Here is a 22964-nt window from a genome sequence, read left to right as displayed (position 1 = left end):
ACTGTTTTTTCTTGGACATTAACACGTTTTGTTCTCAGGACTTTTAACATAATCGCCAATTTATATTCTCCATTTCGGTGCCTGAAGTGAATCCACTTAAAATCTATTTTTATAATCGGTCCAACTTCATTTAACTCCGGTTCGATTCGTTTCTCTGCGTAATAAAAACGAGTGTTTTGGACTGTAGATGTTGACAGATATTAGACACGACAGGTATTTTGATTTCCCTTCAGTCTCATATCTGTCACCAGTGTGTTTTTTCCGCCCTCAGATTACAAACGGTCCATTTAATTCGCTATTCCGGCTCCACACGGCCCCGGACTGGAGCCCACCTGTCCCGCTTCTGCAGCCCGCCGCGGACCGCTCAACCGTCGGCGTCTTTTCCTCCAGCCAGTGCCGGAGTCATCTGCCCGGTGAGTATAGACATAAACGTGGCCTCCTCTCGTCTGATCGGACCGAACCTGGATGATCCGAAAAATCAAGCTGAGCCATCTGAGCGTCACGGTGGACGAGAGAGGTCGGCAAATATCTAATTACATCAATTAAATAGTTCTTTCACATGTTTTACTTTTGTAACCGTGAGACAGGAAGATAAATGATAAACTAAGAAAAATAATGTCTTTTTAAATTATTTATTTTCCAGAGGCAACATTCTGGAGTGGGACCACGTTGGGCTAATGTCCGGATAACGGTTCCTCTTTCGGGACGCGCGGATTCCTCCGCCTCTATTGGACGCGGCGCCTCGTCTCGCCCTATTTCTTCACTCTTGATTGGCTGCGTGGGTTTGACAGAGAGTCCCAGTGCCGCCCCCACAGCCTGGGAAAAAAAATCCCCTCCAGAAGTGAGTATCAATCAGAGAGGAGTTCGGGGGGACAGAAAGAGAAAAGAGGATTGTCGGAGTGGACGGACGGAGAGACGCGCAGAGCGACAGACGCATCTGAACTATCCGCCGTCCCGCCGCCTTCAGGCGCAGCCGACATGATTCGCTCCGGCCTCGAGACGTTGACGCAGCGTTTCTAGTCACAGTTGGGATTACTTTGGACACTCGGTGAGTCCGCGTCCTGCTCTAGTCACTGACGTGTGCGCTTTTTGGTTTTTTTTTTTCCCTGTTTTTTTTTTTTGTTTTGTTTTTTTCCTGTTTTGCTTCACCGCGTTGGACGGACGGAGAGGGTTTTTCGCCGCGTCCTACCCCCCGTCGGGTGGATTTGTGAGACATGAGTGAGAGGAGGCGATCTGCCGCAGCTCTGAGCTCTCGAGCCCACGCTTTTTCCGTGGAAGCCCTGATCGGCTCCAACAAGAAGAGGAAGCTCCGGGGCTGGGAGGAAAAGGAGCTGGAGTTGTCCATGGAGAGCCTCGCTGCGGACGGAGAGGACCCGGCGCACTGTCTGGATATGGACCCGGGTCAGTGCGCAGACACGCACCACACCGTTCAAATGTCCGGATCCTCGATGACACCGCGCGGCAACACACACACTGTCGAACCCAAACACGGCTCAGTGACCCGACCCGCGACGGGGCATGTAGATCCCGAACCGCGCGGAGGTGTTTTTCAGAATCGTGAGATTCGGCTGTTGTGATCCAGCGCAGCGGCCTGCAGACGCTCCGGTCGCCCGCGTGACACCGCAAGTTTGAAACAATCGATTAAATGTCATTTAGGCAAATCACACTGCTTTAAAGAATATTCTCTAAACTGGGTGAAGGTGTGCTGCTGCTCGCCTCGGCGCATCCTTGTGGGTCAGAACCACGCAGGAAATCTCCTGCAATAAAATGAAGCTTTCAATTCTCAGGGCGAAACTAATTTCAAACACGCTCAGCAGAACGATTCTCCCGTTTGATCAGATCGGAGAGCGTCCATCTGGCGCCGCGATGTTCAGATTAGTCAAACTAGATAAAACCGACCATCCGAGGTGCGTTTAAAGACGCGCGCCGGTGCGAAAAGATCCAGCAAAATTAAAACAGGGCCGCGCGTAAAGACAGAGTCCCAACAAAACTCCACATTTTAATTTTGTTTATTCGCCCAAATTACAAAGATGCTTCCATAAAAGGGATTCTTGCACTAATTCACATTAAATCAGAATTAAATTAAAGAAGATCAGGAGTTCCTCCACGCGCTCGCTCCCTATCTAAATGGCGATTCTCTGTCGTGGAGGTGAATCGCTGCAGGTGTCCCGGAGGTTCACCTGGCGTCAGTCAGGTGAGATGAGCTTCGCCAGAGCCGCTTTGACCAGCCGGAGCTGCGTCACCTGTGTCGGGCCTGTAGCCGCCGCTGCATCCGAACAGCCCAAACCGAAAACGCTCCAGATTTCTAGAAAACATCTTAAAATCCATAAATCAGCGCCGTCAGGCCTGTGGCCGCAGCTCGGACCTCGGCCTTTTCTCTCAAACTCCCCGTTAAAAGAAAAGTGCTTTAAAAAAAGAGGGAAAGTGTAGCTGGCTTGTCTGACTGTTGCGTTGACGAAGACAGACGGACGACTTGAAACGAGCCCGGTTCGTGTTGTTCTTCTCGAACAAAATCCCGTCAGTCCATCAGAACTTTCCCCCCCCCAGAGATTAAAAGAATCAGATTCGCTCACAAGCGGCTCCTGATCAGCCCCCATTTGACAGAAAACAGCTCGTTCCCTCCAGCAGATTCTGTGGGAGGATTCTTTACGGTGGGACTTTTATCCTATACAACTCCAGGCGAGTCTGGAATTCTGTTGGTCGTATAACACGTTTATTACTCCGAAAGAGCCGAACAGGACTGAGGGGAAAGCGCCGCTCGGAACCCGGCTGGCGTTTAATGGTCTGCAGTTCATTTAGTCCCAGAAAACCAGCACTTTTGCTTCATTACTGCCACAACTCTTCATCATTCCCCTTAAATTATATGAACAAAACATGTAGGAGAATCAGAAATTCAGACTCTGCGTCACTTTTGGCTTTAACAGCCTTAAAATCTAACAGAAATAATTGAAACAAGTAGAAAAAGATGTTTGTGTGGCTCGACCATTTACTGTTTCCCAGTTCCTTCCCAGTTCCCTCCCGTGTCACCACAGTGCGCGAGCAGGTGCTCCGGGCGCGTGGATTAGTTTACGCACAGATTTCATGGTTGAGAAATGGCTGCTGGACTCCTGGAGCCGCCTGGAAGGTTCAGAAAGCACCAAGAGGAGCCTCCCAGATGAAGCCCGACAGGCACTTTGCACCAGAACACGGTTCAATTTGTTAAAACGTCTCCGCCTTTTTATCTGCTCAGAATTCTGATCACAATTCTTTGATTCTCACAACAAAGAGGCATATTTATTTAATTAGTGTGTTGTCTTTGGAGTCAGAATCAATAATCGTTTTAATCTTAAATCATAAGACAGCTCTGGAATACGAAATACTCTTTAGAACTGCTGAAATCTGTGTGTGTGTCTGAGTGTGTGAGAGTGTGTGTGTGTGTGTGTGTTAATGTTCTGCTGAGTGGGCATTTGTACAGATTTAAACATGTGGTGTAAAAACTGAGCTGAGGCTCAGACTCAGAATCTGTCAGCTCTGTGCCGTCTCTCCGTTTCGGTGAACCTGCCTCCGGGGCCCGATCCGGGTCCGGGACCGAGTCTATCCCGGGGCGTTCGGAACAAGTCTGGCTTCAGTCGTTCCTGCTTTGCGCTCTGGAATGTTTCTGCTTCCCCTGAATGCGTCCGTTTCACACCACATCTACTTTTAGACGCCGACAGCAGATTTGGGGGGGGTTGCGCAACGAGTCCGCGTCTGTTACAAATATCCAGATTTCTGCTCCGATTCCAGGAATCCCACATTTCCCCCGCAGCTCTCGCAGAGATTTGATTCCCCAAAAAATGACAGAGCCGTCCAGGTTTGGACATTTTACTGTGCTCAGCCAGCTCGACAATAAAAGTGAACGCAGCGGGCTCACTTTGCGCCACAGACAGTGCGTCAGGAGGTGGACCACGTGGTCCGGCCGTCAGGAATAATGACAACAGCTCTGCAGAAACAGATCCGGGTTTCATTAGCAGCCTCCAGTTTTATAGCAGCGGCGGCGCCTGTGTGTGTGTGTGTGTGTGTGTGTGTGTGTGTGTGTGTGTGTGTGTGTTATGCTTTGATAGAGTCTGCTCTCCTCAGCAGCGCGATCCCCCCAGTGATCCCACATCTTCTCTCCCTCCTCTTCCTCTCTCCTCTTCCTCCCTCCTCTCCCGCGGGCCCTTGGTTGTGCACGCGCAGCGCCGGTGTCCGAGCTACATCTTTACCCCCCCCTCGTCATGGACCCGATAAATGCCCCATTTCTAACCTTTTCCCTGCTTTAGGAGATGTTAAAGGTTTTTAGCTGCGGACTGAAGTGTGAGAAAGGCCTCTGAGGTGTTGATCCTGACGTTTTTACTCCAGGCTGGAAAAAAAGTGCGTGTTATATTTAAACCCAAACCGTCACATTTCTTTTCATGTATTGCCTCTTTAAAACCAATTTTCGTCGTTTTGCCTTTTATCTGCAGCACGAAATCCTCCAATTTTCAACCCAAACGCCAGATAATAATGCGATTCATAATCTTTGATTCCATTATCATCATCAACAATTAATGTATCATTTCAATTGGTTGAACCGAATTAATACAGACAGGAAGAAGAAAAGACACCTTTTTGGATAAAATAAGTGTAAATAAACCAAGAGCGCAGCTCACTTGTGCGGAGAAACAGTAATTAAGATAAATATCACCGTGCGTTCGGGGCTCGAGTAGCTGGAACTATTTCTAAATTTGTTTCAATTTCGGACGTGAAGGAGAAGCGAGGATACGTTTACTCATCGGAGATTCGCCTCATTTTTAACTTCTAATTGTAAACTGTGCTTAATATTTCGTCGTTGAAGGACGCGCGGTGCCAAATTCCCCCCGAGGTGCGCTCGATGTGCCGCGTAAAACCAACAATGCGCCTCTTCTCCCGTTTATTTCTCATCATCTTCCCTCCTTTTCTTCCACAGACTCAGAGGCGAGTCCCGGCTCGGATGGAGAGGGTCTAGCCGAAAGGACCTCCTGTTCATTCGGGTCGCCAGACGACCTGGCCCCCGGACCCTGTGAGCCCTCTCCGCCGGCCTCCATGGAGGAGATCCAGGTGGAACTGCAGTGCGCGGACCTGTGGAAGCGTTTCCATGATATTGGCACGGAGATGATAATCACCAAGGCGGGAAGGTACACACACACGCGCACAGGCACGCACGTAGAATGAGCGTAAAAGGGGTTTTTATTTCTACGCAAATCTATAGCATTTGAGAGAAATTAAATTTTTATGCGCCCCATCTCCATTTCCCTCACTCTCACACATAGTCTGTCTGTCTGTCACACACACACACACGCACACACACACACACACACACACACGCACGCACACACACCTCTGCGCTGTGTTTGGAGGGTGATAATGTGTTGCACATGCAGGCCGATCTGTGTTCGGGCCTGCATGTCGCGACAGGTTATTCCTGACGTGGGAGAACCAGCAGAGCTGCTTCTAATTAATCTCTCTGCAACATGTTCCCGACGTTTCTCACTCGTCGGGGCCAACAGTCCAAACAACAGAGCAAGTTGGGAAGTTGACCCACGGATCCTGCAGGAAGGGACCTTTACCCCCGAGTCTGCTGCGCTTTATGTCCCGCAACAAAACGGTCTTAATGAGGCTTTCGAGGTTTTGACTCTTTAAATATGTCCGTGACAGCAGGGAAATTCACGCAAATCTTTAATCAATGTGTTTTATAAAGAGATTTAAAATACAACCTTTAAACGACCCTGATTGGTATCAAATAAAAACAACCCTGAAACAATGAAAACAGCGCATGAAGAAACATAAATAATTCGATTTTAGTGTCAGAGAAAAGCTGTTGAAACTCAAATTGAAGCTCCTGAAAGCCCGTCTCATCAGATGAGGACATATATAGACAGATTTAGGTCTCAGGAGATTAATAAAGCTGTTACATCAATCAGTTACCAATTATCACCGATAAGAAACCGAAACACGCGCGAAAGTGCACGATTAAAATGCACCTACAAAATTTTCCTTTTAACAGAGTTTTAGCTTTAGCTTGAAAACATTAACTTAAAAAAAGACAAAAATCAGACATCTTTATTAAAAGTTTAGAATGACAAAAACAGATGAACTAATTACAATTATCAAGGTAGCATGAAAATAGAATTTTTTTTCCGACAACTATGACGCTTCAGCTGGAGTTTAGAGAGATCTTATTTTTGGTTAATATATTTTTTATGCGGTATTTTAATACGATTTTAGTTTTTCTTGTTTTAAAGAAGCTGAAATCGACAAATAAACTGTGATATATTTGAAAATACAGGAAAAAAAGAATAAGGTGCTCTGACGTTTTTAATATTTCCAGTTACCCTTGGAAAAAAACTGCCACGCACGAACCACGCACGCAAGTTAAACACGCCGACTTCAAAATAAACTTTGGAAATATGCAGGAAAAAAAAATATTACGGCAGCATTTTTTTCATGGTCTTAACAAAATAAATAAAATAAAAAAAAATTATTAAAAATCTAAAATTATTCCAACAAAAGTGATCTCCAACTAATAAACATTTAAATGCACAGATGTAGGTAAAAATGTTGAGCATAATCAGATTTGACATTTAACACCAATCATTAATATTACGAATGTTCGTAATAAAATCGTTTAATAAAAGAGAATCCACTCGAAATTTTTACCTCAAAACTGTTTTTAAAAAAATCAGTTCTCAGAACATTAAATGAGATTTTATTCATCACTTTTCTTCACTGGCTCATTGTTACGTTTCTAATCCGGAATAAGACGCTTGATCACGACGTCACGCCTGCGTGACCTCAACATCCCGCCATCCCGCCAAAGGTGTTTCACGCGGTGCAGGTTAATCTGTCGCGTGGCAGCTGCGGGTTTCATGGCGTGTCGGTTCTGGAGGAAGTTCTGGCACCGGTTTTTTCCCCCCTCGTCACCTTCCAAAACGGTGGAAACAAGTAAGAAACGTTTTGATGACGTGTTTTTCTCCGCACCCGCAGGAGGATGTTTCCCGCCATGAGGGTGAAGATCGCGGGACTCGACCCGCATCAACAGTACTACATCGCCATGGACATCGTGCCCGTGGACAACAAGAGATACAGGTAGCGGAAGTGGGCCAGAGTTTTAATTTAATTGTTTATGTTGTCGAAATGATGTGTCAGGTTGGTTCTAATTACTAGAATTTTTAATATAAACATGAAAAAAAACAGTGAGGAAAACGGCTTCAATGGACCATTTTAGCAAAGGCGCAGCTGCACACACACACACACACACACACACACACACACACACACACACACACACACACACACACACACACACACACACACACACACAGAGCTCTATCTGAGGAAGTCCCCTGCGTCAGCTGCAGCTACAGCTGGACAGTGAAGCCACATTTTCCTGGAGAATTCTCAGATGTCAGATGGAGCAGGTTGACCTAGTTGGATGGTTCTGGTCCCCGGCCCAGTTTCTCCTGACGGAGTCGTTCCGGACCGGACGAGCGCGCCCCGGAACGCTCTCTGTAGTCGGCTCTAATTGTATAGCTGCGGTGGGAGGAGTCTCTGTTTTCTCTTGGCAGGACGCGGGACTTTTACGTCAGTGGGGTGAGGAATGTGATTAAAGGGATCTTCTTGTATCAACACTTCCTGTGGTTAGCTGCACAGAGGCCTCCAAACACCGAGGTTCTGGGTTTGATTCCAGCTCAGAGTGCGCTGTTTTTCAGCACGTGACCCTGACTGAGAGGCAATTGATAGGAGATGGATGAACTTCCTGCTCTAGATGACAGACGGACATGCTCCCCACCTCGTCCTCGTCCTCCTCCTCGCCACCTATAGCTCAGGGGTTGTGACAGAACTGAGTAGATGAGGGTGATCACGGCTAGTCTGCAATGCTAGCGTGGCCCAACCCAGCGGAGGTCCGGGAGCCCGGCTGTCTGTCAGTCTGAGTCAGGGCCGTGCTGGTCATGTAGCTCGCTGTGCTTCCGTGCACGTGTGTGGAACACGCTCGCGGCTCCCCCGTTGCTGCCTCCCTCTGCAGCAGTTAGAACCGTCACGTCAGCGGTTTGCTGAGGGGGTTCCAGCACGGCTAACGCGGCTAACGCGCTGGTGTCGCGTCCCCTTGGGGTTGAACTTGTTCTGACGTCTGGAAAAGATCGACTCAAACTTTACCTCCACTCGCGTCTGCTGTGGCCACAGTGCTGGTGAAAGCGGCAGTGACCGGCCCCCGCTGGCGGCACACAATGCTAAGCCTTTTAGCGTTTAGCCTAATGAGCAAATGAAACAAACGCACAGCCAAGAATCACTCTCTGGCCATTACCTACTCCAGCTGTTTTCAGGCTCCATTTGAGCCTCCGCCTGAGGTTCCAACAGCATCCAAGTAAAACCTGAAAAACACTTCCACGTACGTCTGAACGCGGCGGCGTGTGTGTGTTTGTGTGTGTGTGTGTGTGTGTGTGTGTGTTTGACGGCCTGAAGGGGCCGGACCCTCGGCCTTCTCCCCCGATCGCCTCTCGCTGCTCCCAGAGTATGAACAGACATCACGGAGGACGTCCAGAGGCTGCAGGGTCTTGTAAAACTAAATAGGATTCCAGTGGTCCGTGCTGGTGTGTCACACACTCCCTGGGATTCGGGGGTCTGGAAATATGGTTTTTATTTGAATGGGTCTTGTTTTTCTTGGGCTCGGTTCCTTTTTTTATTTTTTTTATTTTTTTTTTTAAGAAACGTCTCATTGGTACCGCGCTCGTTAAATCTCCATATATGACCGTCCTTTTATGTGGACGTTCACTCGGAGCTGTCTGGCTCCTCAAACCCGCCTCATTCCAAGCGTTTGCTGGAGCGTGTCGCAGCCCTACTTTCACAATCACAACTGCAGGTTACCACACACACACACACAATAATAATAAAAACAACAATAACAATAATAATAATAGCCTAATCTACTGAAGTGAGGAGGCGCCGTGGGGAAATCTGCTGTAACTGTCAATCGAACCCGAGCTAATTTGAAACAGATGCTACGTCAGTATCCTTCGTTTTAAATGAGCAGTGCAGACATACAACACACAGCTGCCGTAGTCTGTGTTTGTGGGGACAAAATAGGCTAAAACAACTCCTGCAATGAGTGTTTCCGCCACCAGAGGCTGCTAAATCTGACACCAGTTTGGGAATAAAGACAATGAAGCTGTCCTTTCAATCAACAGCTACGCTAACCCAGCTAATTGGGGACTGTTTTGCTAGATTGATCTGTTACTCGCTCCAAATATTAAAAGTGAATGGTCACTTTAACCCTTTAAATGACTCGGTACACTCTAAAAATAGCTCCTATTTGAAGTCACCAGGGTTTGAGCCTCTTTAACTCTTTGCGAGAGGCTTTTTGTTGACACAAACCGGAGACCGCACGCCTCAAACGTTCAATCGTGAGCAGAAATATTTCCTGTCAGGTCGGTAACCGGATCCCGGCCCGGGTTGGGGTTTTTGCGTGTGACAGAATCCCGCGTGTGTCGAGTAGCGCACGCTCCCGAGAAGCTGTTTTTGCTTTCTCGAACGCAGCGCGACACGGCGAGGCGGTTCGGTGTCGGCTGAGATCCTCCAGCTGCCCCACGATAGCGTCACATAAAGTCCGACCCGGATTGATCACCAGACGGCAGATTTAATCAGATTCCCAGTCCTGTCGCTGGGATAAAGCTTCTTTGTTCTTTCACACTTTCACTTCTGCAGTGAGCAGAGCTAAACAGGAAATGACATCACCTTTTTTGATGTGTGTGTGTCAGAGGTTAAGGGTAATGTGTGTTCTGGAAATGAGACATTTCATACCTGTAATTTTTGTTACTCAGCATTCGAATGACTGAAAGAACGTTAAATGTGTAAAGAGGCTCGTAGCAGCGTTAGCGTAGCATTTCCGCTAAAGCTGCAGAATCAGCTGTGGTGAGAGTTTATGTCAAAGGAGATGCAGACAGAAAAACTTTAGCTGTGTGGTTACATTAGACATTAATGTAAATCAACTGCAGATGCGGACTGAACTTTTCAGTCTGTCCGCGGTCCAAGTCGCCAAAACTATTTTTGGTTTTGTTTTCTCTCACGCTGAAAAGGCTTTTTTTTTTAACTCGCAAACATCGACGAAGGCAACGCGTCCCGTTTAAATTGGACGGGATCGTCGTAAACAGTCCGCTACGTCACAAGTCCAGACACTCGCCGGGCTGGATGGGGTCCGGCGAAGTCTGTTCCATCACTAAAACGTATAAAAATGACTGAGGTCGGAACACCCTGGAACCGATCTGACCTCCGACGCCACAAACTACGGCCGCCATCTGTAGAAAATCACCCCGATGCTTTTTAAATGAGTGATTTGATGAGAGCTGCCTCTCCTTGTGGGCACAGACGGACTAAGTATGTTTTTCATTCATCTGAATGTAATTATAGTGTGTGTGTGTGTGTGTGTGTGTGTGTGTGTGCACCTTGGAGAATTCAAGACATTTCACTTAAAGTCTAACCATCTCTGGGAGGACATTCCGGGCCCCATGACATTATCGTTAAATTTAAAAGAGGTTAGATTCTGGTCATAAATCCGTTAATCCGATTTGAGCCAAGCTCAGAACCTCCGACCAACCCCGACTTGTAATGGAGCACACGGGAACGATAACGGCAGCGCACCAGGAAGCGCGTCGATCACACGCTGACGACACGCTGAGGCTGACGGCCAATTAGAGAGGAGCTCCGCGTTATGAATCACTGAAATATGCAGATAGGCGACACCCGAGGCCGACTTGGCTGGACGGCCCCAAACCAGGCAAAACATTGGAAGTCCTCCCTCCCTCCCTCCCTCCCTCTCCCTCTCCCTCTCTCTCCCTCCCTCTCCCTCTCTCTCTCTAAAAGCAGGAGCGACTGAGCATTTTTGTCGTTGTTTCAGGCCTGAGTGATGACTCTGGCAGACGCGCTGCAGATAAAACAACCGAGCGAGGGAGGCCAGAACTAAAGGCAAACAGCTGCGCTTCACACTCTCTCTCCTCCAGCTTCTTCTCCGCCTCGCTCGCCCCATCCCGCCTTCCCTCCTCCACGTTTGTGCCTGGTTTTTCCCCGATGATGCGTCCTGATTGTACTGTTACTGCGACTGTAAAAACCTCCTTTCTTCCTTTCTTCCTCCCTGCTGTTTCACGGGCGGGACGTCCCAAAGCACCAGACATCATCAAGCGTTGCGACCCGCCTTAATTGGAAAGTATGCGGCCGAGCGCGTGACAGCACATGGAATACTTTATGTTGATGTTGTTCGAAAAAAATTCGAAACACAATGAGGAAAGAAGCAACAGATGAGCTCTGAAATCCGATGTTGTGGCAACGTGGCCGAGTGTTTCCAGTTTGTTTTCCAGCTGAGCGAGTGAAGCTCCGGCTGTTTTCTTCTCTGAAATCCAAACAGGCTGTTAAAAGAAGCCGTTTAACCGGCCGTAACCTCGCGCTGTCGAAGGACCCTTCGGTTAATTGAAGCTGTAGCCGACAGATTCCTCGTGTGTCCGTGCTCAGGATCTCCTCTGAATTCCAGGTACGTGTACCACAGCTCCAAGTGGATGGTGGCTGGGAACGCCGACTCCCCGGTGCCCCCGCGGGCCTACATCCACCCCGACTCTCTGGCCTCGGGAGACACCTGGATGAGGCAAGTCGTCAGCTTCGACAAGCTCAAGCTCACCAACAATGAACTGGACGACCAGGGACACGTAAGCGACACGACGGTTTCCTCTTTGTTTGCAGGAAGTGACGAAAGTCCGTAGTTGGTGCACAGAAGTCGCCAAAACCCGACGTGTTTCATGCGTTTAGACGTCTGAGCCGCGCCGATGTGGCGCGATAACGCGTCGGGGCTGTGATCGATTAGCTGCGCTTCGCTCTTCGCGTCTCTCCACGGACGCCGTAGGAACAAAGGCGCTCAGAAATGCCTTTGATGTGTCCGTTTGGGAGGAAAGTCGATTTCACACTCGGTGCTTTCACGACTTGTTGACAAGCGATGTTTAGCAACGCGCGACGGACGGCTCCGACGCGTGCTGCCAGATCGGTCCGCCCAGTTTCAGAATTCTGGTTTCTGGCTGCTCCGAGTGCTTAACGAGGGGTTCACGTGTGAGATATTAATCACAAATTAGGCTGCACTTCCGTTATGCGTAATCGCAAGCTAACATGAGTTTCCTGACTTTATTTTTCAGCATTGTTTGGTGGGGAAAGCGACCAAATTAGCCTGAATTAATCGGTTAATTAGCTGCAATTCAAGCCAAGAAACTCTAAAATGAGCATTTTAGCCCGAGGTATTTAGGTAGCGACGTGTTAGATAGCAAGTGTGAGCTAATATAAAAGCCAAACAGAGTCGGTTCAATGTTGCGCCCCCTAGCGAGAGGCCACATTTAGAAATTTCGGATTTTATTGTGACGCAATGCTGTGGCGATAATTAGAAGCCATTATGCCGCACTTGAGTGTCATTTTTATTTATTCTCAAAGACAAAATGTAACATTAAGCCCGTGCAAAGCCCAGCAGTTACAGATCACAGACGTTTGGGAAAGTTGCAATTTGGAGTCCAACTGCACCGCACAACTCAGAGTTCCCTTTGTATAATATTTTCCACGGCTTCGCAAAGTATCATTTTCGTTTTTATTTAGGCTTTTGTGGAAATTAAAGCCGGTTGAATTAATAGCAAGTCCAGGCACATCTGAACCCTCTGTGTGCTTTATTAATGGCTAAGGTGGTCGGTTCTTTTCAAACCATATAATCTGGATGTTGAAACAGTGGAAGATGGCGCGGTGCCTAGCGCCGCGACTGTCAGGCTAATTTAGACACCAGCGTTTTGATCGCTGCCGTCCTGAGAGGCTGCTGAAAAGAGCTGGAGGAGCTTCCACCAGCCCGTTTCCCCTTTCTCCTCAGAGTCCCACGATTATGTGACGATTAGCAAAGCAGCGCGGCAACATGGATACGGATCCAGCGCTATGACAAAATGGCGGCGCCCGGCTTTGCCTAGCGTGCCGTGTGGGGCTGCCGCCATCATTCGCACACGTGTGACACAGCGGTGACAAATGTAGTAACGTGGGTATTAGCGGGTGACGACTTGGAGGTCGTCCTCCGGCTGCTCGTTTTAGATTCTTTGTTTCCCGGAGGGCTTGAGAGGCCAGAGGAAATTAATTTTGGAACTTCCTGTGTGGGAAACCTTTACCACTCATTTCTCATCCTCCCGATCGGCGGAGGAAAAAAGTCTTTATTTTTATATACTTAATTCTAAATCCAGTTGTGCTTTAGCCATAAAATATATACAAATTTAAGAGACAGCATAGAATTTTTTTTAAAATGTAAATAATTCATGTTAATACTATAACAAATATTTTTTAATTTTATTTTGCTTTTTCAGACAAGTAATTTTAATAAATAATATAATATGGCAAAGCTTTAGGTGATAAAGATGAAAATAGCATCTCTTGACTCCAGCATAATAAATGTATAAAATTTCAGAATAATCAAAATTGATCTTTTTCCTTCATCTGCTTTTTAAACATCATTTTTCTTTGAGGAGAAAATTTGTTTATGTTGCGGAGTTATTCAATTTAATTTAACAACTGAAGTCCAACAAAACTTCTTGTTTGAATTTGCGATGGGGCTCATTTACTCCGGGGATTCAAGGAATTTAATTACCTGCTGTCAAAATGAAAACATGTGCCTAATTAGGCCGACTGTGTTTGATCCGTATCCACCGTCCTCTGGACGCCCTCGGAGATGTTTGTTCAATACGTCAGTGTGTGATGTGATTTTTACGTCACTCCTCTGAGCCTTGGCGTGTGTGACTATACTTGTCTACGTGCCATTGTGGGGACATGTGTCTGCAATGTGACATTGTGGGACTTCATTTATGCTTTAAAAGGAAAGATTTATGATGTAGGTGGTTTAGTTAAAGAAAAGAGCTCTTGTTTTGGGAACAGTTACATATATTTTTTTCAGTTATTAAACTTTTAAAAAATGCTTTAAAAAATGTTGGTACCTTAATTTAGTCTGTTTTATTATATTTGGTCTTTTTTAAAGACCCGACTTGTTGTCGTTGATCTGCTTGAATTCTGAAGATTACATTATTTTTCTGCTCATTCTGTTCTGAAAGAAATATTTAAATGTCAAATTTTGCAGATTTTGTTAATCCATGATCCTGACTTGGCCCGAAACAGTAACAAAATAATGGAGGAAAGGCGAAACTTGTCCCCCCCCCCCGCGCGCTCATTTGCGTATCGTGCATACGCACGATCGTAAATGCTTTGAGAACCTAAAGCGGACGCCCCGCGGCCCTGGTGTGAGAGAACCCCTCACGTCGCAGGAGAGTGGGGTCGGAATGTTTGCCGGTGTGTCGGTTTTCTCACTCTCGGATTAATCAGGAGCAGACTGCAGCCCCGAGGCGAGGCTGGGGCCTGACGCCTGACGCCTCCACTGTGAAAAACCGCCTCGGCCCTCCTGTGAAGTATGAACTCGGTTTCCGTTAAACGTCACGTGGCCCCGATCAAGAACCAGTCAGACTGACTGACGTTACAGAGCACTAGCATAAAAGACCCACACATGGAAGTTGGATCGTTCAGTAAAATCCTGAATAAAATTCAGCCTGGGTCTTTTATTAAAAACGCAAATAGCTGCAGCGCTTCGACATTCATCCTCCGATATCTGTCTCTGATTTAAGCTCCTCCGTTGTGTTCAGATCATCCTCCACTCCATGCACAAGTATCAACCACGCGTTCACGTCATCAGGAAGGACTTCAGCAGTGAGCTGTCCCCCAACAAGCCCATCCCCACCGGGGAGGGGGTCAAGACCTTCAGCTTCCCTGAGACCGTCTTCACCACTGTCACAGCTTACCAGAACCAGCAGGTCCGTTTGTGTCCTCACAGGAAAACTAGAAGCTAATCCTGCTAATATGCTAATTCCACTGTCGTGTCAGATTTTATTGTTGTCATTAGCAGCTGACAGACGTGGATTCTGTTGTGGAACCAGTGTGTTGTTTTTATGTGGTTTTGGTTTCAGTTATCCTCACACACACACACACACACACACACACACACACACACACACACATCAAATAAACACAACACCCGACAGAGCCTTGTTCTCTCGTTCCCAAGCTCCACTTTTGCAAATTGGGCCTGTCAGTGTTCTGTTTCACTCGTGTGTCGTTGCTGTTCTGTCTTTTGTCTCAGAGTAATTGTGACAAAATACACTCAGCAACAGTTTCATGGATTTCTCGTCTGCAGATCACCAGACTAAAGATCGACCGCAACCCGTTTGCCAAAGGATTCCGGGACTCGGGGAGAAACAGGTAGGCCGCTGTTCTGTTGTTCCTTCTGAGCCAGGTTTGATCTTTAAAAGTGCAAGATAAGGTCTCAAACATCAAAGACAGGACTTTAGTGCACGTTGCCATAGACCCCAATTTTTTTTTTTTTGACACAATCTTCCTAAATATTGACTAGAATGGAACTGTGATGAGGTCAAATGTTGAGGCGCTGAAGAAAAACAAGAACCGTCTTTGATTATGATCAAGATTCTGATGTTTCTAACGCGACCAGATGGTGTTTTTATATAAAACGTCCGTCCAAACCGAACCGGCCGTGGCTCAAGATGTCTCTCATCACAAATTTGACTCAAAAAGTCCCACAAAATGTGACGATGAGAGTCAAACAAAGGAGGTAAAGCTCCAGATCCAGGCAGGGATCGTTAGCAACACTCAGTTGGCCACCTGAACTTAACCGCGCAGTAAAAGTCCTAAAAATGATGATTTTTTTTTTATAGAACTCTGAAACTATGGCGACGTTCACATCCTCCATTATCTCACGGCACATTTATGAGGGGAGACACCGAAGAACCTCGATATTCCGCTCCGTTTACATTCTTGCTCACACAGCAAATAAATCAAACTGGATCCTACGCAGGAAACCACATAACATGCATATGACACATGCGCACGCATGCACGTGCACGCACACACACACACAGCTGTGTTACGTGTTGAACCGTCTGACGACTCTGCGGGATCTGAAATTGTGTTGCGATCGTCATGAGCTGGCTAATGAGCTTCTCCTCCTCATGCTCTGCCTCTTCTCTTTGTCATCCTCCTCTCACTCTCTTCCCGCTTTCCTTCGTTCAGCCTCTGAATTATCATATATAACATTTGTAAAAGAGGAGGGGGGAGCGTTTTTTTTTTTTTTTCTTTGGGGGGGCAGTGAACCAGCAGACGCTTGCAAACATGAAAGCAGCCCCCTCATCTGGTCTGCATTATTGGCACACAGATATTTGAGACATCTTTTTTCATTTTTCAAACAATAGGCCACTTGATTTATGAACTGGCATTAGAATTTCACTGCACAAACGCTACAGATGAAACGATACCGGAGACGGAGGTACTGGTCCGGGCCGAAAACGAGCCCGGCCTCACGTACGACTCATCATTTCTTCTCTTCTCCAGGTCGGGTCCGCTTTGTTCGGAGGGCGGGCTGGGCTCCCGTCGCCTCAGAATCCCTCTCCTCAGTCACTCTGAATTTAACGCTTTTATTCTCTGATCTTTATGAGACTGAGACTTTGACCTCGAGCTGCGCGATTGTACGTTCGCATGATAAGTGTGATGATTCTGGACTTCAGTTGGACTCATACTGGGGCTCGTGATGAAGCTGGGCCCTCAACTCCAAAAGCTTTTGTTCTCGTCTCTCAAGTTAATCTGTCGTCGTTTTCCATCAATATCGATAATCGAATGTTTAATCGAATAATAATGAGCATTAGCTAGCCTTAAAAATGTCGGATAAAAGCTAAGTCGCCATCTTTGGGTCGGCCTGTGGCGGCTGGTGGGCGGACACTGGCTCATCTCAATTGTTATTGGCTGCCGAAGTAAATGAATCCTGTCTGGTTTTTTAATTTATTTTGAAAAGTGGGCGAGCGGCATGTGTTTCCTGTATCAGGCTGGTCCTCCCACCTCCCACTCACACACGCCTTCAACTAGTTTTACTTGGTTTAATTTGCGCTACGGTTTAGCAAGTTGATACGTGAACAAAGCAGATGATAATCCAGATGCCAAAGTGAGCTAGACGTATTCCACATTAGCAAGTGTGACCCTGATTGCTGTGGGTAGGCAGGTGTACGAGAGCTGGCATCTAACGGTGAGAGGGCAGAAGGCAAGGATGCCACACTTACCTGCGGCCTGTTCCGTTAACCCCCGTGTTGGTTTAAGGCTTTTTAGGATTGCCACGTAACAGAAGTGTTTCTCCACCAGGGCTTCCAGGCTCGCTGTTGCAGATGGATTCGGCACTCCGGCGCAAAGCTCAGGAGAATTCTAAGCTAACTCTAAAGCTGAAGTGTTTGTGGATTTAAGCAGTAAATCTGCTCTTAATGCTGCCGTTTTGCTGCAATTTGTGTTATATTATTTTTATGCTTCGAGAGTTCTGAGTTACGAAGCATCAACTGGTGACTGTATGAAACAGGGCAATTACAGCGAGAGTTCGCCCAATTAGCGTGGTGCTCTAACGAGCTGCCGCAGCAGAGGAGCTAGCGGCACTAAAATAAGCCGGGGGGGCTGAGGCGGAGGCTGTTTTCATAGGCGCTGAGCAGCACTCAGGAGAGTAAATCAAGCCGGAAGGAGAACTGTGTATCGCTTCTAGAAGAAACATCACTCAGATTTATGTGCGCAGTAAAAACGTCCTTGTCTTAAATGACTCCAGTCTCCTCTAATGACGTGATGGTTTGAAGCGTCCTTCTGGTCATTTCAACAGAAACAACTCCAGAATGAAAACATCTTTACAGACCTGACGTTCAGACCAATGTTCCCGTTATTGGCTTTGCATTGTTTCAACTCACAATATTATAAACCTTTAAGAGGGTTTAAACAGAAAAGAAGGGCAAATACAGAGAGGGTTGTTATAAATTAAATAAACGTGTGACGGTTCTAATCGGCTTTTTGTCTCTGGACTGGGAGCTCCACAGCTGTGGGTCGGGTCAGCCTTGTCAGCCAGACGAGGTCACGTTGGGATCAACATCACAGATCTCAGCGGCAACGTGATCGTGTAAAGCTTAAAAACAAGCAATGAATTTTGACATCAAAACCCACTTTAAGAGCGGTGTTAAAATTAAAATTTCTGCCTCTCGCATCGGCGTCCAAAACCCCCCCGAGTGTCCGAGTCATCTGGTCAACACACTTCAGCTCTACGAGTGTGTGTGTCTGAAATAATCCCTCTTGCTCTCTCTGTCAGAACTGGTCTGGAGGCCATCATGGAGACATATGCTTTCTGGAGACCTCCCGTGAGGACCCTCACATTTGAAGACTTCACCAACATGCAGAAGCAGCAAGGTGTGTAAATCTGCAAGGACACTCTCAGCATTAAAACCACACACACTCGACCACGATAGAACAATGTAACTGACATCAAATTTAATAAAAACAAACAAACAAACACTTAAATCAGAGGAGATGACAGCAGTTTGGGTCTTTGATGGGTTTCTGTCTGCTGCTGTCCCTCAGATCTGGAGCAAATTGTTTCTACAAAGTTTCTGCTCTGCTGTTTTTACATCATTTTAAAGTGCATTTTTAGTTATTTGTTGACTGTTTGCACTTGGATCCGGCTTTTTCCGCTCCGGTTGTTAAATATGGTGCTACACTCTTTCCGTTCCTTCCGTTTATCCGGGTCACGGGGGCAACAGTTTACGGAGGGAAGCTCCGACCATCCTTTGTCCAGCTGCCTCCTCCACCTCCTCTGGGAGAAACAGTTCCAGGGCTAAATAGGAGAAATAACCCCCTCATGCGTAGCTGAGTCTGCCTCAGGGTCTTTGCCTCCCCAATGAGATGAACTGGAAGACATCCTGACTACATTTAGCTACAACGAAAGACTGACGGGAGCAAGATCAGGATCTCTTGTTATCGTGAGATCAACAAATGGGACATTTTTAATTAGTGTAGGTCAGGGGTGTCCAACCCAGTTCTACAAGGGCCACAATCCATCTACCAGCTTTCTTCTGTGATGGCAGTTTTCCACCTGCTGGGACAGAAAACTCCGATGGATTGCCGCCCTGGTTGGACTGGGTTGGACACCCGCGGTCTAAATTGTAGCCCTGGTATGATTCTTGCGTCCTGTGGTGTCCGAAACACAACATTTCTCACTGCAAATCTCACCAGACGCCACATCAGAACCACAGTTGTCCCCGACTGCGGAACTCCTCACATCAGGCAGTCTCGTAGAAAATACATTCTGGAGGCTTCCGCCGCACAAGTCACATTCGGGAGGATCGCCTTTTGTCTCCCTCAACCCCCCCCCCGGCCTCAGTCCAAGGCCTGAATCAGGGCTCATATCCACAGCTCTCTCTCATCTACCGCTGCAGCTCAACATGACGTGATGCGCTATATTTTGTTTGCAGAGAATTAGAATTTAATCAAAGTCCCTGTACAGCCAGTGAACCCTACATCACCCTGAGAGTGTACGCCGGGTGTACATGCGTGTCGTTGGCCTTGTGGTACATTACGTTTGCCCTTCAGCTAATCAGCAATCCCCTCTCGGTGCTAAGGCACCTTCTGACAAGAGGAAAACATGACATCACTCTCTGTTTCTAAGTCCACCTTGCTTTTCCTCTCCCCCGTCTCTCTCCGTGAAAGCCCCCACCTCAACCTTCCCGAGAAGGGCAGAGCAATGCAGCAGCATTATCAAAGGCATATGCTGCGAAATCAGAACCCCAGCCAACGGAGTGCTGGATTATTTAGTTATGCCCCCCTCCCAATTTCTTAGTTGAAGTTCTCCAAATCAAAGATAAATCCCGGCCAAATTCTCATTAAAGTAAAAGTATGTGATTGATATTCTGCGGCTATCGTTTTGCTTTGAAAGGCTTGAGTTAGTGGATGTCTAAACTCGGTTTCATGGCTTTTTATTACAGAGAGAAGCTGAGATTTTTGCGCAGCTCTGCTGACCAGACATGTTCAAAAGCAAATCCACATTTACTGTCCCACCACATACCAGCCATGTATTTTACAATAAAGTCCTGGATTTTGCAGAATAGAAAGAAGGATTAAAGCTCTCCAACTGCTGGGAGGGGAGCAATCCGAAGGAGACCCTATAAACTGTTTGCTGGCGCAGGGTTAAAGACAAAAAAAGAAAGAAGGGGCCACACCATGCGCATGCAAGACCCCAGGGGGATAGTAAGGGGTGAAGCTTAACAGGACACATCGACCACCGAGCACGTGCCGACTACAACTGGGCCCGACGCTGCCCCATGTGACACGGTTGAGCCGTTTTTCTGAATGTCTTTGTTTTCCTCGTCCTGTAGGTGGAAGCACGGGGACTTCTCCCACCACCTCCAGCACAGGAACCCCTTCTCCTTCTGGTGCAGCACACCTCTTGTCTCCTTCCTGCTCCCCTCCCGCCTTCCACCTTGGCCCCAACACTTTTAACGTGGCCTGCCGGGAAAGTCAGCTGTGCAACCTGGGCCTGTCCGAGTACCCGGCCTGCGCTCGCAGCAACATGGCGGCGCTGCAAGGCTACGGCAGCCTGGCCGACAGCTCCTATGGACGCCTCCAGGCTGCAGGGGGCACTGTGGCCTCCGCCCAGCCCTCTGATTCCTTCCTACCACAGAGGACTTCCTCTTTGATCGCTGCTGGGATGCAAGGCGGTGCTCACCACGCCTCGCTGACCAGCGGTAACGGTGGCAGCGGCACTGGGGGCAAGATGGATGCCTATAGCAGCCAGTTGGGCTCCTTCCCAGCCTCGCAGCTCCAGTACATGATGCAGGCCGGAGGTGGCTCCGGCTCTGCCTCCTCATCTTCATCTGGATCCTCCCCCTCTTCTGCCCACATGTTCAGCGGAAGCCACCACGTGCAGCAAGGCTCCTACAACGCGTTCTCCCTGCACAACCCCTACAACCTGTACGGATACAACTTCCCCACCTCCCCTCGCTTGGCCGCCAGCCCTGAAAAGCCTCAGGGAGGTCTGCTCTGCACCTCCTCTCCGGCTGGAGCCTTCGCGGAGCGCCAGTACCTGTCCAATGGAAGTATGGACACTATGCACATGATCAGCAACCCTGCAGGTGGCCAACAAGGCAGCAGCTCGTGTGACGGACGCCAGTATGGCTCCTCCTCTCAGATGTCCATGCACATGGTGTAGCAACGTCCTTCGGCCGAAGATCACGTGAATGTCGATCAGTATCAGTCCTGATGCAACGTTCGGGGTACAAATGCAACCTTTGGAAAAGGTCATCATCTCATATTTGCAAAGGAGCTCAGACTCGGATCATGACGGAGGGAGTGGAGATGGTTATTTAATTTTATTTGTGGTTCTGTAGAGAAACTGAGGACTGTCTGACTGTTTCTGACTGGACAGAAACAGCAAACTCTTATTGTGTTGAAGGAAAGTAATGCTCTGGTTCAGAAGCGGAGGATGAGTTTTGAATCAGTTATGGTGCAATAGTATCGAAACTCTTCTTAGGGGGACTTAAAAGTGGTCTTTTCGTGACAGAATGAAACCGAATAACCTTGTTGTCACGGGGTGAACGGTTTGCCCGGGGAGTGAAAGGGACAACTGGACAAATGAACGACTGTCTACCCCGCTCGCATGTAGGAGTTGAAGAATTTGGACGCTGTGACAGCCAGTTGATGTGGAGTTTAACAGGTGGACACAGAGCTGGAGGTCGAGATCGGCGAGGAGCTCCCAGTTTCCTCAACCTGAGTGGAACGCCTTCACTATTTTGGGGTGGACCCAGTTTTCATGCATAAAATGATATAATGGATGGGAAGTCAGCAAAATAGGCTTAAAGTTGTGTGGAAAATTATTAAATCAATAGCAAGACAGAGTAATTAAAGTATTTTTGGTGTGTTTAGATTTGTATTTAAATGCTGAGCAATTTTTAAAGGTCAGTCTCTTCTAAAAGTGTGTGACAAAAGGGAAATGGCAAAGTAATTCTTTTTGCAGCATTAAAAATAAAATTGTAAATACAAGTGCCAAGCACGTAAAATGCTCAATAAACATTTCATCTCATGTACACCCTCTTGGATTGTTTTTCATTGTTAGCGTCACTTTTTACGCATTTTCCAACAGTCTCCCCCCCAAACCCAGACAACTGCAGGCAGCCTTACTTCCACGAGCCGTCCACATTATATTTCACAGCTAACTAATACATTTGGATTTATCCTCCCCACACAGCATCAGCGAGAGCGCTGTGGCTACGATAACAACGGATGACACAAATATTAATCGTGCACAAATAGGATCTACTTTTGTAAAGAAAAGAAAAACCCCACATCTGCTGTGCACCACATCACAGGCATCAGCTTCAAACACTGATGTAATGCATCAACCCCCCCACCCCCCCCCCTCCTCAAACACACACATATAAAACACACTGATTTTCCCTGCTGGTGCAATTTATTATAAGAGTAAAGAAGAAACGCGCTGGTGCCAACTGCACTCGGCTGAACTGTTTTTGTGCTCAATGCGCATAAATAAGGCACCTGCTTAACACGACACAACGTTTCTCTTGTAATCATTTGGACGTCCAAGAGGGGGGAAAGCACGCAACATTTAGGATCATTACTGCTGCGGCTAAACAGGCACAGACTGCAGGGATTTAGCCAAGGCCAATCAGCATACATTACATGCATGTCCTCTGAAAACCTCTCCCCAATCACTTCCTATCATGTGTGCGGCTCCGGCCGTGAAATATCATATCTGAACTATCATCAGAGAGTGGAGCAGGAGACGGTGACCCGCTATTGGAAACACCTGTTTTTCCAAGCATGACTTCAAGTAATGAGGGCGGCGATGTCCAATAGACAAGCGCATGATTTCATAATATGGCCACATTCCATTTATCTGGAAATTATATTTAAACGACTCTGGTTGTGTGTGCGATATGCTCATCTTCTTTTGTTGTGGCACTCTGTGCGGGTCGCCTAGCTACTCGGTTAGTCACAGTAAAGAGCAGGTTTGGGTTTTCTCGAGCCTCGTTTGTGTGCGGACGTCCCGT

The 22964-nt window shown here is 47.5% G+C and overlaps 1 protein-coding gene across 2 annotated transcripts; it reads left to right on the top strand.

Moving 5' to 3' along the window:
- The first annotated feature begins 3 nt into the window (after nucleotides 1-3).
- Nucleotides 4-21980, top strand: tbx15 (T-box transcription factor 15). 2 transcript variants are annotated; one of them, XM_029844926.1, is made up of 9 exons: nucleotides 4-413; nucleotides 644-1401; nucleotides 4943-5150; nucleotides 7000-7101; nucleotides 11531-11702; nucleotides 14688-14855; nucleotides 15236-15300; nucleotides 18215-18312; nucleotides 20274-21106. In XM_029844926.1, the coding sequence occupies exons 2-9, from the start codon at nucleotides 1215-1217 to the stop codon at nucleotides 21104-21106; spliced, it is 1833 nt and encodes a 610-aa protein (XP_029700786.1). In that variant the 5' UTR covers nucleotides 4-413; nucleotides 644-1214. The 2 variants fall into 2 exon arrangements, with proteins under 2 accessions (XP_029700786.1, XP_003962217.1); XM_003962168.3 differs by lacking the exon at nucleotides 4-413 and having other exon boundaries at nucleotides 1215-1401; nucleotides 20274-21980.
- Nucleotides 21981-22964: the final 984 nt, after the last annotated feature.

The sequence above is a fragment of the Takifugu rubripes genome, chromosome 1 (genome assembly GCF_901000725.2).
Source record: "Takifugu rubripes chromosome 1, fTakRub1.2, whole genome shotgun sequence".
Taxonomy (NCBI): Eukaryota; Metazoa; Chordata; class Actinopteri; order Tetraodontiformes; family Tetraodontidae; genus Takifugu; species Takifugu rubripes.
Note: the sequence above shows the minus strand (reverse complement) of the source record. Positions and strands in the feature narration are given on the sequence as shown.